The sequence below is a fragment of the Pan paniscus genome, chromosome X, assembly GCF_029289425.2.
Source record: "Pan paniscus chromosome X, NHGRI_mPanPan1-v2.0_pri, whole genome shotgun sequence".
NCBI lineage: Eukaryota > Metazoa > Chordata > Mammalia > Primates > Hominidae > Pan > Pan paniscus.
Genome location: NC_073272.2, coordinates 129,201,739 through 129,218,367, shown reverse-complemented (window position 1 = coordinate 129,218,367; position 16,629 = coordinate 129,201,739). Strand labels below are relative to the sequence as shown.

The 16,629-nt window shown below is 52.2% G+C and overlaps 1 protein-coding gene across 2 annotated transcripts; it reads right to left on the bottom strand.

Annotated features, from left to right (window-relative positions):
- Nucleotides 1–56: 56 nt before the first annotated feature.
- SASH3 (SAM and SH3 domain containing 3) lies at nucleotides 57–15,328 on the bottom strand. Of its 2 annotated transcripts, XM_003818929.4 has the most exons (8): nucleotides 15,099–15,328; nucleotides 7,179–7,274; nucleotides 6,672–6,818; nucleotides 4,185–4,326; nucleotides 2,790–2,938; nucleotides 2,430–2,639; nucleotides 2,127–2,277; nucleotides 57–1,624 (listed from the first exon to the last, which is right to left on the bottom strand). In XM_003818929.4, the coding sequence occupies exons 1-8, from the start codon at nucleotides 15,153–15,155 to the stop codon at nucleotides 1,434–1,436; spliced, it is 1,143 nt and encodes a 380-aa protein (XP_003818977.1). In that variant the 5' UTR covers nucleotides 15,156–15,328; the 3' UTR covers nucleotides 57–1,433. The 2 variants fall into 2 exon arrangements, with proteins under 2 accessions (XP_003818977.1, XP_008970592.1); XM_008972344.4 differs by having other exon boundaries at nucleotides 74–1,624; nucleotides 2,430–2,938; nucleotides 15,099–15,268.
- Between the last annotated feature and the right edge of the window lie 1,301 nt (nucleotides 15,329–16,629).

Below are 16,629 nucleotides of genomic sequence, written 5' to 3'. Positions count from 1 at the left end.
AGGAGACCGGTCTGCCCCTCCCCACAACACTCTCTCCATAGAAAAGATAACTGGAGACGGTAATTTAGTTCTACCCATGTTTATTGCTACCAGCTGGTCTCCCTCCACCCTCTCATATTTACACCCAACCCCTTCCCCAAAGCTAGCTTTTACCAAAGTTCCTGGTAGGAGGTCAAGAAGTGTGTCCACTTAGCCGGCAGTCCTAGATGTAGTGGACGCTGTTTGTCCCCAGGCCAGTTGGGCACCAGGGAAGGGCTACTCTGGGGATTCAGGGCATAGACTTCGTTCTGGGGTCAAGGGAGGCCCCCACTCACAGATACTCTCCTTTCCTTCTGGGGCTCAATGTACACCAAAACCTTCAGAAAGCAAAGTTGGAGTGGTGGACCCCCAATATCAAGTTTAGTGCTCTCTTTGCTTGTGAGGACCCACACAAGTGGCCAACTCTGGACTCAGATCCACAGCTGGCTTCCGAGAGGCAATTCTGTCCTTGGAAGCCAGGTTTGACCATCTGTAATCAGCCTTGTGAGAAGTCTCGTTTGAGGGGGCCAGGGATGGAACGGGAGGGCGCATATCGTATGAGGTATGGGCATTGTGTTAAGCTGGGGGAAGTTGCAGCTTGTCCTGAATTACATGGAGAGGAATAAAGTGGGTGAGTAGGAGGAGCCATTTCATCTGAAAGCCTGAGGCCCCTCTGGTCCCCTCGATAAACCCCACTGGTGTCCCAGGCCACAGGTAACAGGAGAATAGACATTTAATGTCACAGAATGTCAGAGCAGGCAAGGCCTTCAGTGATCACCCTTTCTAACCCCAACCCGTCCTAAGCCTAGAAAGAGGAAGCCACTTGGTTCAAGTCTCATAAGATTTAGTGGCCAAACCTCTAAGAAAGCTAGGGAGAAGGAAAGTGGGAATGGTACCTGTGGATTTCTTCAGGCCTTATTTAGGGGAACTGGATTTACCCATGGTCAGTTTGGGTTCTTTTAAATGGCCAGCTTCCCTAGGGTTTTTAGACTGACCTGAAACATTGACTTGGCCCCCTTTTCAGGAGCAGTGCGACAGGGGTAGGTGGTGTGGGGGTGAGGAGGATTTGGAGGCCTTGTTGGTGAGGGACATGGGCAGGGTTTCCCAGTGCCCCGCTTGCTGTGGCCGTGGCCATGGCAGGGGAGCAGTTGGTGCCAGGAGGGGCTGCGCTGTCAGTCGCTGGTGGAGGGCGGGGCTCAGGCAGGTGGGATGTGCCCTTGGGCGACTCCCCAACCACTCCAGCTGAGCCTGGAACCTGTAGGGCCCTGGCCTGGCCTCTGTGGCCCTAAGTGTCCCTGGGGAAGCAGGGCCAGGCTCAGTGCCAGTCCTCAGGGCCTGGGCCACCACGGGAGGCTGGGCCCACTCCTACAGCCTTTGCAGCTGGGTCCCAGCCTTGGCCTATTGCCACCGCCACCTCAAGGTGCCCCGGCCAGGGAGAGGCCTTGCAGCTGCTCCTCAGTGCCTGCCAGCTCTGCCTCATCGCGCCCGCTCTCCGAGCCCTCAAAGCAGCCTGAGTCGCGCGGGATGTCCACCTTGGGTTCCGACACTGTGTGTGCCACTGGCTCCTGGCTGCTCTCGGCGCCCTCTTCAGCCTCCTCACTGCCAGCTGCCAGGGACGAGAGAGGGAGACAGAATATGGGGGTGGAGGTAGGGACCTTGGGAAATACACCATAGGCAGTCTCTCCTTCTGGGCACCTGCCACCGCCCTGCCCCTCTCCTCACTGCTTCCAGCTTAGAAGCCGGTAGGAGTTGTTTCCAGGCCAGCTCTGCAGTCCAGGAGCTCACACTTCTTTAGCACTAAGCTGGAGCCAGGCAGTGGGCTTGAATCCTGGCTCTGTTATTACTCAGCTTTGAGGCCTCAAGTAAGGCTTTGCCTTCTTTGGCCTTAAGGGTCCCCTTTGATCCAAAGGAGGTTGGGCCCAATCATCCCTACAACTCCTTTCTCCCGTACACTTTCCCTGAAATTCTAATTCAAGTGGAAAGTACCTTTCCACTGCAGAGCAGTCCTAGGGCAGAGCGTGGACAGAAGGCAAGGCCAGGGCAAGCCTCCCCTCCCTGGAATGCCGGTGGGCACACACCCTCACCAGGCCGCTCCTAAAGCCACTCACTGTCATAGTCCAGCAGCAGCTCGGCGGCCGTGAGCAGCTTGGCCCGGTGCTGTGGATCCATGATGTTCAGCTCATTGAGGTGTGTTTCTCGCAGCTCTTTGAAGTCTTCCAGTGTCTGGTAGCCATTGAGCAGGAGGGTGGACGTGTGCTCCTGTAGGCAGAGGCAGGCCATCGGCACAGCTGCTTACCAGCCACCCCTGCCTAGGTCCTCCCCAACTACGCATAGCTGTCATTTCCTGGTCCCCATCCCTGGGGCAGTTGTGCCTCCCTGATACTAGATACTAGTGAGGTCCAAGCTCAAACCTCCAGGCCGATGCGCTCCAGCAGCTCATGCAGGGTCTTAGGCTTGGGCCTCTTGCCCTTGCTCTGTCGGCGGCTGGGGCGGGCATGCCCCACGGCCTCCTCGGGCAGCACATCCACATAGATGAATTTGAAAGAGCCCACCTTGCCATTGAGTAGGCCCAGCCACGTGCCCACAGGTGGCTTTTCAATGATCTGGATCACATCTCCTTTCTGTTGGGGGAGAGGAGAGGAGAAGGGAGCAAGGGAGAGAGGATATGGGGGGCCTTGGCCTCCACTGACACTGTCATAGCCTGGTTCAGTCCAGCTTCCCTTTTGGGCACAGCCTGCCAGGCTCCAGAGAAGCCCAGATGCTGATCTTACCTGCAGTTTCAGCGAGTCGTGGTCATAGGGGCTGGGAGTGAAGTCGGTGTGGACTCGTGCCCGGCCACAGAAAGGCCCTGTGTACTGGGGGGCAGGTGGTTCCTCCCCGAAGCTGCCAGAACCTGGGCTGGGGCTGCAGAGCTCACTGCCTGCAGGAGATGGGGCAGGGAGGAGGCTCACCTTTGTCCTAGAACAGCTGAGACAGTGCCTAGCAGGTGCCTTCCAGGGGACCTGCCTAGAAATCCCAAGGGTATACACCGGGAAGGCAGCTGGGCTCTGGCAAGCTTTACACTGCAGAAGGGATTCTGAACCACCCCCTTGGCTACCGACCAGGAGCACAGCTTCACCTCTGGACCCTTGGACATGAAAAGAGTTGGCAATGGGAGGAGAAATGGCTCACTGACCAAAGAATGGGCAAATTAGGAGGGCCTCTAGAGAACAACTGGGCCAACACTCCAATGAACAGATGCGGAAATCTGAGGTCACACAGACCAAGTGAACTGCTCAAGGCTTCTCATTTTATAACTGGCAGCACTGAGTCAGTCCATTAGACTCCATGTTCCCTGATACCCACTCCAACGCTCCCTCCACCCAGGAAGCTATGCCCTGCATTCATATTTGACTTTCCCTGCTTAACTCAATGTTTAGTTACAATGTCACATAGAAACTCAGTTGGGCTCTTTCTCCCTGGGAAGTACAGAGTAGTGGGCATTTTGAATGATTTTCAGTCGGGGGCAGGGAAGTGTCTGTGGAGGCAGAGAAAGCAGGAAACTTGGAGTGGACTTGAGGGGCAAGAAAGGTGGTGCTGAATGGGGCTGCAGAACCCAAAGCCCCTGCCTGGACGAGTTCCCTGCTGGCACCTCTTGTCCCGTCCCATGGACTTCTAGAAGATGCCAAGTGATGCCCTGAGCCCAGCAACTATGGTCTAGGGTCAAGAGGCTGACTCTTCACAGCTGGAGACCTCATACGCCCACCCCCGACTGGGGCATCAGAGGCCCAGGGATCTGTAGCCTCTAGCTCCCCTTGGAAGGGTGGGGACGGGCTGGTCCAAGAGGGTGACTGAGACTCTTCCTCTGCCCGTGGGCCTCTCCGGGGCCTGAGGATAGCAAGTGGAAGTTCCTCTACGGTACATCTGAGTTCAAGACTGGGTCATCTTGGGCAAGTCACTTAACCTCCCTAAGACCCTGTTTCCACATCAATAAAGCAAGGATAACAGTACTGGCCCCATGAGGTTGTTGAGAAGATTTAATGTGAAGAGGACTGAGAATGTTCCCAGCAGGCAAAGAGTAAGCATTCATTTCTCTTACCCCCCTCCCAGACAGCGTGCCACCAGCATGGCTGTAACCCAGTCCTTTCCTCCAGATTCGGCAGGTGTCCCCCGCATCCCCTACTCACCTGTTGATGCCTGGCGGCTGAGCACCGGAAGTTCATGCTCCTCTTGCTCAGAAAAGGCCAGCGCCATCTTCTCAGGGCCAGGGCTGTCCAGGCTGTAGTCTGGAGATGTCGGGGAGGCAGAGCCCTCCTCCAGAGTGTCTGCCTGCAGGGAGGGTAGGCGGGAAGCTTTAAGGAGCCTTGCTGGGGTGTGCATGAAGCTGAAGAAATGGGCCTGGGCTTGGTGAAGAGCTGGGGGCTGGCTCAAACCCCAACTCTACCACTTATAGGCTGAATGGCACTCTCTGAGCCCTAGTTTCTTCCCCTTTTGTAAAAATGAGAGTGACAGTCCTTGCCCTGGTTACCTCACAGAAACAGGTTCAACCAGGGTGCCACGTGGATGTGCTTTTGTCAGCCTCAAGTGCCGATGTACATACAGAAAAGACCACGGTGGCACAACCTGGACTCAACCATTGCTACCGCACAACTGGGCAGACAATGTCGCTAGAGAGGAAACTACTTTTGCCTGTGTTTCTGTGTGCCAGGCCTGCCTGCCATTTCACTGAATCCTTACAGTGACACTTGAAGGTAAGTGGTATTGTTGGCCTGAGTTTACAAATGAGGAGTAAGGCCCAAGGGTTACTTACTCCTCATCTGTAAACTCAGGCCAAGGGAATTCAGGTTCAAGTCCCAAGGCAACCCACAACCAAGCCAGACTCCAGAGCTCCCCCTACCTCACCACACCTCAGTGAGGTGATAACTGTTTAACAGCTGGCCCTGATGAGTTGCCAATTCCTGTGTTGTAAACACTCCCCTCCACGGCCAATGTCAAGCTACCATTTTGACATCACTGGACGTGTTGTCTGAAATGAGGGCGAGGCTATTGCCACCATGAAGATGCTATGGATGCACGTAACCTCAGCAGCATTGATAAGAGTAAAAGGTAGTACAAGAATTAGGAAGTGATGAGTTTTGAAGATTTACTGTATTACCTTTGTTCGTTTTTACAAAATTTTATTTTTTTAAATTTATTTATTTAGAGACAGAGTCTCCCTATGTTGCCCAGGCTGGACTCTTACTGGGCTCAAGCAATCATCTTGCCTCGTCCTCCTGAGTAGCTGGGATTATAGGTGTACACCACCACGCCCAGTTTACCTTTTTAAAAAAATATAATTAACTGAATTGTAAGTTTCTTTAATTTGATTTTTAATAATGGTTGTGTTTAACAACTGGCTTGCACAATTTTTGACAGTTTGACCAACTGCTCTTGTGAGCTGGTATAAGCCCAGTACGAGCCAACTCCAGCACACCACTGCCTCAGTGGCTCCTTTTAGAGCCATGGCAACCCAAACCCACTGTGTGATTTAAGCTTCTTGGGTCATGCCTGCCCCACAGCTGTCTGTGCCAACTTTCCTCCCTGGGCTGAAGCCAGCCTTCTCTGTTTTCTCTCTTTTTTTTTCTTTTTTTTGAGACGGAGTTTTGCTCTTGTCACCCAGACCAGAGTGCAATGGTGTGATCTTGGCTCACTGAAACCTCCACCTCCCGGGTTCAAGCAATTCTCCTGCCTTGGCCTCCCGAGTATCTGGGATTACAGGCACCTGCCACCACGCCTGGCTAATTTGTTTTGGTATTTTTAGTAGAGACGGGGTTTTGCCATGTTGGCCAGGCTGGTCTCGAACTCCTGACCTCAGGTGATCCACCTGCCTTGGCCTCTCAAAGTGCTGGGATTACAGGTGTGAGCCACCGTGCCCAATCTGTTTTCTCTCATAGGGATTCTATGAGAGAAAATAGGCCTTCCCAATCCCGGGGAAGTTCCAAAGCAAAGCTTTGAGGTGGATGGATTGCCTCAGGCCATTTCATCTTTCTCAAGCTGCCCCTGTTCCAGGCCCGCCTCCTCAAGAAGCATCCCTTGCCCAGACTTTTCTTTTTTTTCTTTCTTTCTCTTTCTTTCTTTCTTCTTTCTTTCTTTTTTTTTTTTTTTTTTTTTGAGACAGAGTCTTGCTCTGTTGCCCAGGCTGGAGTGCAGTGGCACGATCTTGGCACACTGTAACCTCTGTCTCCTAAGTTCAAGCAATTCTCCTGCCTCAGTCTCTGAGTAGCTGGAATTACAGGCATGTGCCACCACGCCTGGCTAATTTTTGTATTTTTAGTAGAGACGGGGTTTTGCCATGTTGGCCAGGCTGGTCTCAAACTCCTGACCTCAAGTGATCGGCCCCAGCCTCCCAAAGTGCTGGGATTATAGGCAGGAGCCACCATGTCCAGCCCTGTTGCCCAGACTTTCATCCCTTCTCAAACTCCACCCCTTCCCCCGCCAGCCTCCTGCCCCGTCAAGATTGCCTGGCTGCCTGTCCGTGGCTGCAAGTGAGTTTCCTCTCCCATGTGACCTTCCTTCTTGCATCAAATAGGGCCTTCCAGCCTGAGTAGTGGCTATTGAGGTGGTCATGCTCACATTCTGCCAGAGCGGTCCCCAGGCCCCCTGGACACCCCCTCCCCTATATCCACAGGCCTCACCATCTCTTCTGACAGGGCCTTCACCATCATCTTGCCCATCTTCCTGTTCATGGTTCGGGAAATCACTGCCCTCCACTTCTTCCCCAGCTTTTTGCCACTCTTCCCAGCATCTTCTGGGGTGGGGACACCTGAGTCATCTTCTGGAATCTGTGACAACAAAAGAGGCGATCCAGGGACCCTGGTGGTCCTGCCTGGGTCCGGGACTTGAGGCAAAAGAGGCCTTGGGGTCACAGCAGAAGCTGGAGGGGGTGGAACTGAGAGGCCCCCATCCCCTCCCCTCTTAACCCCAGCCATGTCCTTAGCCCTATAAATTTATAAATAGTTTGCTATTTAATGTGTAATTGAAAGGAATGCAGGGGAGTGCTTGGTGTGGGGAGAGGTGGACCCTCTGTGTTAAAGGGGGCTTCGCCCCAACAATTCTATCTCCTCTTCACCCTCCTCCCTCCCACCCCCACCCCCCTGCCCAGGGCCTGCAGCCAGATCCCACAAGGATGCCCTGAAACTCACGTTATCATCCAGATTAAACTCCTTCTCGCTCACCACGGGGGAGCTGGGTTTGGATTTGGCAAAATCCTTGAAGCTGCTGGAGCGCTGAAGGGAGAGCTGGAAAAAGGGTGGGTGTTGCAATCAGTGGGCTAAATGGCTGCCCGAGGGCCCACATACTCGCCTCCCCCCACCACACAATACCCACAGCCCAGAGCTGACAGAGCCACATGGCCATGGGAGCCCCAGGCTAATGGGTGAAGCACCTCGATGTTCTTGGGGCTACCTGGTTTCATTCCATTCTTCACCCCAGCCCTGGCCACAGACCAAGTTCCTGACCTCAAGAGCTTCACACCTCAATCGGGCCTCAGACTTAGCCTGAAATTCCACCAGTTCCTCAAGTTTGGTCCCCAGAATCCTGGAGTGAAAGACTACATGAGTCAGAGTAAATGTGTATCTACTACTAGAGACATACCTCAGCATCCATGAGCACATCGCCCGGTGTGTAACTGAGCAAATCCCTCCCAAAACCCGTGGCTCTGGCCTCCATGTCCTGGGTGTACTCTGAGCCAGGTCCCCAGTCACAGTGATAGGAACAAACACACTGGGGTCTCCAGCCTGATGAATTTGTGTCCCAAGAAGAGCAAGACAATCTGACTAGAAGCCAGCAAGACCTGGCATGACACTTTCTGGAAAAGCACAGTAGAGGCTTATTCACAGAAGGGGCCCACAGATTTAGGACATACGTGATTGGGGCTAATTTGGTAGAAGAAAGACACCATTTTCTTTTTCTTCTCAGCTTTTAATCTTAGCCACTAATGTGATGAGCTGGCAATAGTGACGTTTGCCAGTGTTTGGACTTTTAGGCATGACCTATTATTGTTTGTGGTCTGTGTTGATGAGATGTTTTTCAGGATATGAGCTTTATTTTATTATTATTATTATTATTTGTATTTTTAGTGGAGACGGGGTTTCACCATGTTGGTCAGGCTGGTCTCGAACTCCTGACCTCAGGTGATCTGCCCACCTAGGCCTCCCAAAGTGCTGGGATTACAGGTGTGAGCCACCATGCCCGGCTGAGCTTGCCTTTTTTTTTTTTTTTTTTTCTGAGATGGAGTCTCGCTCTGTCACCCAGGCTGGAGTGCAGTGGCGAGATCTCTGCTCACTGCAAGCTCTGCCTCCCAGGTTCATGCCATTCTTCTGCCTCAGCCTCCTGAGTAGCTGGGACTACAGGTGCCCGCCACCAGGCCCGGCTAATTTTTTGTATTTTCAGTAGAGACGAGGCTTCACCATGTTAGCCAGGATGGCCTTGATCTCCTGACCTCGCGATCTGCCGCCTCAGCCTCCCAAAGTGCTGGGATTACAGGCGTGAGCCACCGAGCCCAGTCTAGTGAGCTTTCTTAAATATATATGCATGCACATGCAAGGTAGCAGCCAGAAACCAGGGCAAGGCAGGTAAGGGGGACAGGCCCTCGACACAAGAAGTTAAGGCTGAGCCTGTATCAAGATAAACAGTCAAGACCAGAAGATACACACAGGAACCAGGGTTCACAGATGGCCAGACAGATAGAGTGGGATAGACTGCAGATACCCGAGATAAGGGCTTGAGGAACTGAAGCCCCAAACCCACACAACGTTGAAGGTTTCACATCCTCTTTCCTACTAAAGGGGTTGTGTGTGTCCAGTGACAAACTCCCAGGGCAGGGGCAATATCACCTGTCCCCCACCAACACACACACAAATAATTGGCCCCAACTCCTGGGGACTGCAGTGTAGCAGTTTAGTACTCTTGATGGGTCTTGACCAAAGCCAAGTCAGCAATTGGGGGTTGGGGTCACACATTCCTAAAAGTCACAGCAAGGTAGTTGATGAGAAACTCGGTCAGTGGTCAGGCCAAGCAGACGCTAGCACGATTGGGGCCTGATGGGTGGGGTGCCTGCAGCCTCTGTCAGAAAGCCTCCTCTGTGTTGCCCTGGGGAGCTGAAAAGGGGGCCATAGGTGGGTGTGGGGGAGGAGAAGCATGACCACAGGGTGACCACTCTGGTTCACCTGCCTCTCCTCCATCTTCCTTTCTTGGTTGTCCCCTCCCACTATTCTTCCTCTTTTTCTCCCTTTCTTTCCCCTTCTCTCCTCCACCTTCCATTTATTTCCTCCTCTTGTATGGCTAGGATGCAGCTGCCTGGATAACTTCCTCCTCTTATTGCATGGAAAAGAGGGAACGGAGAGAGGGTGGGCATCGGGCTGGCCTGGGCCCAAGGAGGGCAGGCTGGGCTGCTATTTATAGGCCGATGGGGCCTATTGTGGCCTTCTCTCCACCAACCCTCAGCCTGATCTGCAGACCAGGAGGCTAAGAGTCGCCCCTGAAACCCTAGGGACTGGTGAGGCTGGAAAGCAAGCAGGAGGGCAGGCATGGGGCCGGAAGTCGGCTTTGTTGGGGAAGAGTAAATTCACTGCCTGCCTGCCCTCTAATTGCAGCTCTTTCCCAAGGCCTTTTCCTGTCATTAATCTGCAGTCTGGGGGCTGGGAGGAAAGGCCTTTGGCTCCCAGACCCTTGTGCGAGGGTCCCTCTGTCTCAGTTTTAGTCCAAAGTGGGAGGAGATAATCACAAAGGACTATAGAGATGGTGCTGGGTCTTGGGCCCAGTTGGCTACTCTCAGCCCAGGGAGATGGAAAGGACAAACACATGTTCTTTGGGTGATCGAGTTTCAGGGCCCGCCAGGGTGGCATTTTGCCAAGCCTACCTCCAACCTCAGGGACAGCCCCAAGTATCTTGACCGCCTTTCAGAGAGAGGTGACCCCCATTCAGGGTTGAGTTGAAATTCTTGAGCCTGGCTGGCTTTTCTGCTGGCTTCCCTTTGGAGTGAGGACTTCCTGGGAGTCGTGCCTGACGGGGGAGGTGGTACCATACACTGTTGGCCCCCTTTTCACTTCATGGCTCAGAGGAATGTGTGGGCCTCTTGGAAAGAGCTACATTTCAAATGTATATTACATTTGAAATATACTAAATATATTGTTGAGTATATATGTATTGTATATTACATTTGAAATATATATTGAAATATATATTGTTGAGTATATATGTATTGTATTGTATATATGTATTGTATTGTATATTACATTTGAAATATACATTGAGTATACTCAACAATATATATTTCAATATATATTTCAAATGTAATATACAATACATTTGAAATGTAGGGCCACCAAAGAGTATATATACACCATATGGTTCCCCCTGTATAATTATAGTTCAAAGCCTGGCAGAACTCACCTATGCTATTGTAAGTCAGGATAGTGGTTACTGTCGGAGAAAGGGGGCATGTAGTGACTGGCAGGGGCATGAGGGAAGCTTTCTCAGAAGTTCAACTCTGGATTTGTGACCTCTGGCAAGTTATCGAACCTCTCTGAAGCCCACTTCACATCAGGGCAAGTGTTCCCATCTTGGTTCTGCCACTGATTGTGTAAACTGGGTATGTTTCTTAACTTCTCTAGGTTTCTGTTTCCTCGTTAGTGGAATGAAGACAAAAGCACCGACCTCATCTGGCTGTTGTGAGGATGAAATGAGCGAGTACGCCTACAGTGCTTGGAACATTGTCTGACACGGCAGTCCCTTGTGGAATGTAGGTTTATGCTTACTCTTTCCTACACCCCACCTCCAGCCTCTTACCCTGGGTATTTCCCCACCTGGAATGCTCTGCCCTTCTCTCTGTCAGCCGTAGTTTCTCCCCCTTCCAATTTAAGTGGGAAACCCGCAAATGCCCATCATCTGTAGAATGGATAAATTAATTGTGGCAGAGTCACACAAAAGAATAGTACCCAGGTAGGAGACAGTACAACTGTTCCCAACAGTATGGATGAGTGTCACAAACATATGGTTGAGTAAAGGGGCTGGCCACCAAAGAGTATATATACACGATATGGTTCCCCCTGTAAGTTCAAAGCCTGGCAGAGCTCACCTGTGCTGTTGGAAGTCAGGATAGCGGTTGCCCTGGGGGAAGGGGGCGTGTAGTAACTGGCAGGGGCATGAGGGAAGCTTCTAGACTTCTGAGAGTGTTGTTTCTTGATCTAAGTGCTGTCTACATGGGGATGTTCACATTATAGAAACTCATTCGGTGGCGCAATTATGATTTATCCACTTCTCTGTATGGATATTATACTTCTATAGAAAGATTTTTCAATTCCAGCTTAAAAGGCAGCATCCAAGCAGAAACCATGCCCTGATCAATCTCTCAGAGGTCCACACTGCCCCAGCCAGCATCCTCTTCCCTTACTTCCTGAGCAAACTTGGCTTTCCCCAGTGGTCTCCTGAGCTACCCCCTCTGCTCCTTCAGGGTACCAGGCATATACTGAGCACCCTGTGAGCTCTAGGCCCTACCTCTGTGTGTGTGAGAATCCAGCAATGAGGGTCTAAACTCCTCCCGCATGCCCGTGTCCTGCCAAGAACTTCATGTGTGCCAGCTCACTCCAGCCTCATCGCAGCCCCTCATCATATTCGCACCTCGAAGCAGAGGAGACCAAGATGCGAAATGAAGTGCCCTAGGCAGGGTGGCGCAGCTGGTCTTAGGAAGAGCAAGCCTCCAAACCCAGGTCTATGACTCTGGAAACCCAAGTATGTTGCTGTGCTCGTGCTACCTCAGAGCTCATGCTGTTGCCCCGCCCCACCAGTGTAGAAGTTAGCAGTGGATTGAGTGTAGTGGTGATGGCATGCAGGTGGTTTTTGAACAGAGCTCCTAGGAAAGCAGGTGGAAGTGCAGAGGGGGAAGGGCTCTGGCGGGGCTTTGTGGAGGAGGTATATCTGAGCTGGGCCGTGCAGGGGAGGCAGGATTTCTCCAGGTGGAGCTCGGAAGGGTTTGAACAAGAATGAAAGTTAGAGACGTTGAGAGCCTGATGATGGGATGGTGGGTGGGGGAGTAGAAAAGGCTATGGAAGGCTCTTGCCCGCCAGGCCAAGGGCATGTATCCTGTGGGCAGTGAGGAGCCACTGAAAATACAAAGTGCATGCTGGCAGGGTGCGGGGGTCATACTAGAGGTGTGCTGTAGGAAGGGAGCCATGGAGAAAGTGGGGATGTGGTAGAGTAGGAGCATCCTTAGGGGAACCAAGTCCAGGAAAAATCCCTCTCCACTTCCTATACCCCAACACTGGCCTTTGGGTGAAATCAGATCAAAGGGCTTGCAGAGCAAGAACTTGAAGGAAGTGAAAGTCTCCAAAGGGCAGCTAAGAGGTCTGTCTCCCAACCCTGGGGCCTCTCCAATCCTTCATGATCCATGGGAGGCGCCATGTCCTAGCCCTACCATTCTAGAGGGCCCGCACCCTCCTCTGCTCTGCTGGCTGGAAGGTCACTCATTCCACAGCTATCTGGGTCTGCCCCACGGAGCTCTCCTGCTGATGGGTTGAATCTTTTATGCTCATCAGGCTCTTCTAGCGCCTTTGAGATCAACAAGGGGACAAGAGAGTGGAGAGAGAAGGGGTCAAGACTCTGGAGTCAGACAAATCTTGGCTTGGATCCCTGCTCGGCAGCTTCCCAGCTGTGTGACCTTCAGCAAGTTGCTTCACCTCTGTGAGCCTCAAGTGTCAAATAGGGATAATGACAATATCTGCCCCTACCTCACCAGGTTGTCGTGGGGAGTGAACAAGGTAAGAGATGCACAGCACCGTGCCTGGCATCCCATGAACTCTCACTCTGTGGTGGCTCTTAGTACTATTAAGTCTTGTGTTCTCTGTGCCAGCACTGGGGGCATGGCTCATTCTTCTTTGCAGTGTCTCCCTATCCCCACCCATGCCTGCAGCAGGCACCCCCTTGTGTGGTGTGCACGTGCACACTTGTGACAGGGTACTCTCACATCTATTCTTTTGGGTGATCTGTACAACCTCTTGAGGGGGGCAGATTAGGAGTTATCCCCCTTTTCAGAGGCGAGGAAACTGAGGCCCAAAGAAAGTCAATGAGCTGTCCAAGGTCCTACAGCTAGAGCGTGGTAGGATTCCAGCTCAGCTTTCTTGCCCCCTGTCTGGCACATTCTCCATTGGCAGGCCCAAGAGGAGAAGCAGGGGCAGGAGAAAGAGGCCTCTCTTGCCTTTGTGCTTTCCTCTCCACCACGTCATCTCAGCCTCTGAGAAGAAGGGACTAGCAGTGATTCAGCCAGCCCGCTGCCTCTGGGCCTGGGGAAGATGCTGTGTACCTTCTGGAAGCTTGGCTTTGGGGGACATTTCCATAGTCTGGGGCTAGCAGAGTGTGTGGAGGCAAGCTCATCCCAGCTCTGGAGGCTGGCACCGGCTCTGGCAGGGGTTGGGGTGGGGTTTGCCTGGACTACTCTCCCCGAAAGGACCCCTTCTCCTGGGAGAGACCTGGGGAAATCCCAGGGGCCCACTTGCCTGCCGAACACAGAATCTGGGTAATTGAAGCTGGGAAAGAAAAAGGGGACTTCTGGCTTCTGTGTGCCCCTAGGTACGTCTTCCTGATGTGGCACAGGGTCCCAGTGTCAAAGTGTCAGCTCTTTCTCACACTTTCCTCCAGCTCAGCGCCCCTGTGGTTTGAGGCCTAGCAGTGTCTATAGAGCAATCTCTGTTTCCCACCCCCACCAGCCAGAGAGCAAGGGGAAGTGGCCCTGCTCTCTTAGGAGTGGCAGCCAATGGCAGGACTGCTGGGCCTAGCGCCCTGCAGGGTTTGGACGGGGATGACAGAGCCCGTGTGAAGATTCATGAACCTCCCCCCTCCCCCGCCCACCACCACTGCAACCTTAGAGAAGCAGCTGGGGTGGGGAGAATACAGCCGGAAGTGGCAGCCACCCCAGGACCTGAGAGCTGGGGCAGGATGCACACCCCACTGCCCCGAGTCTCAGTCTTTCAGCTGCCTTGGCCTCCATCTCTGAGCTACTCCCCTGACAAGGGGGATCCACCATAGGGCACCTGGGCTGAGTTCCAGGGAAAATTGGCGGGGGATAGCCTGGGCCTCTTGGACCTAGTTCAGGCCTGCTTTGGGACTGTCCTAGCATCCCATTGGATGTGTAGGATATACTTGCTGATTGTCTGGGAGAATCCTTCAATTGAATTAAAGAATTAGGTCTAGAAATCCTCAAACCCAACCAAAGAAATCTGGAAATCCTCAAATTCAACCACAAAATCCTAGATCTGGCACAGCCTTCAAGGAATCTTCCAGTCCAGTCTCTGCCCCAGGAGGATGAACACCTCAGCCATCCATGACAGCTGTTTTTCCTCCTGGCCTTTAAAATCCTCCCTCCTCAGCCTTCACTCCTACTCACCACCTCAACTTAATTTCTCATTCCCCACACAGGAAGAACCTGTATGCCCCCTGCATCCCACTGCACTTCCGGATGCCTTTTCCCCCAAGACTGGAATGGCCTCAGGCCCCCATCTCCAGGTTGGCTCCATCTCGGGTAGGGCCTGGGAGCTACCACAGAGCTGAGCCAAGTGGGCAGGGTCTGGGCCATGGCCAAAGTGGAGGAGGGGGTGGCAGTCCTGTGAGCATCATGGCTCCAAGCTGGGCGGCCCAGCGGGGCCCTTTGAGTGAGATGGCTCCTGAGAGGCCGTGGCCGGGGCAGAAGTGGCGGCAGGACCAACGTAGAGGAGAGATAATTAAGTACAGGCTTAGGGTTCAGCTTAAGCATTGTATTTTGTTATTCTCAAATTCTAGTCTAAGATTCTGGCCCCTAATTTTAGATCTTTTTTCCCATTCTTCTAGGGTTGAATTGCATGACTCTAGATTTCTAAGGATCTATTCTGTAACTCTGTTGCTCCAGAATTTTAAACATCTCTTCTGTACTTCTGTTAACCTTTGGGTCCCTGTCCCGTTGCCTTCTAGGTGAGTGGCCCTCACCTACAGACTCAACATATGGCCTTTGGCTCTTCCCACTTCCAAGAGTCTTGGAAGGGATGGGTCGAGCAAGCAGAGGAAAGGAAGATGTGAGTTCCCAAAATGCTCCTCACCTTTTTCTTCTGAGTGGGCTCCTTCTCACTGGCATTGGAGGGCTTGCGGCGCAGCATGGTCCTCCACCCTGGGAGACTCCGTCCCTGCTCTCCTAGGTGTCAAGATGCAGAGGCCTCTTGCTTAGCCTCACCAGAACTGCCCGGGGGCACGGCATGAACCGAGCCTTCAGCTGCCACTCTGACTGCTGCAGTGGCAGCTTGGGGGTGCGGGCCATGGACACCCGGCAGCAGCAGCATACAGGAAGCCCTGCCACGTGACCTACTCTTACAGCAATTGCAGCCCCTGCCGGCCCCTAGGGAGGAAGGAAGTCCAAGCTTCAGTCTCCAGAGATTCTGATGCAGACGGCTCTTGGGTTGAACAGTCAGAGAAAGTCCCTACCTTGTTGTCTCATGTCGATCATCATCAGTCCTTCTGCTCCATCTTCCTAGAGGTGGACAATCAGCTCTACATTATATGGCGTACCCAAGCCCTTTATCTCACTGACCAGAATCCGGAAACCAGAAGTTGGACCATCTGGCTGCCTGTTGGATCAATGCTCCCGGTCAACTCACGTCTTCAAGGTCGTCACTGCCATCACTACCATTACCATCACCCCTGTGACCATCACCACTGCTACCATCACTCCTATCAATAGCCATCACCATACAGCCATCACCCCTACAGCCATCAGGCCTGCAGCCATCCCCGCTGCCATCAGCACACCTATAGCCATTGTCACTATGGTAATCACCTCTACAGTTGACATCCTTCAGCCATCACCTCTACAGTCATCACCATTGCTGCTATCACCCTTCCAGCCATCATCCTTACAGCTGTCACCCTTCTGGACATTACAGCCAACCGCACCCATGACCCTCTCACCCCTATAACCATCGTCCCTACAGTCATCTCTCCTACAACCATCATCACATCCGTGCAGCCATCAGCCCTGCAGCCATCACTCCTACAGCCATCAGTACACCTAAAGCCATCATCATTAGAGCAGTCACCCCTCCAGTCAGTACCCCTCAGCCATCATGAGTATATTTATCACCACCACAGCTGAAAAGCACTTACAGCCAACTCCACACCTCTAGCAAGTATCCAACAGGCATTTATCAAACACCTATGCAGTATATTCAATTTGTGGGTTGTCTGTGGCAGATTTTAATAACTTTAATAACTTCTTGGTATTACAAAAGCAACTTGTATTTGTCATACAATTTCACAAACACATAAACAAAAAAAATTTCAAAATTTCCCATCATTGTCCTCTACACTGTTTTAAGCATCTATCTACTCTCTGTCTATACACATTTTTTTTCTTTTTACAAAAATCATACTGCTCAGAAAACAGATAATTGGTTTGGGGAGAAGGGGAGGGGAGGGAAGGGAAGGGAGACATCACACAGGGTAACAGGAAGCTTTTAGGAGTGATGAATATGTTCACTATCTTGACTGTGGTGATGATTTCATGGGGGAATACATATGTCAAAACGTATCAAATTGTATACTTCAAATATGTGCAGTTTATTGTAGCTCCATTATACC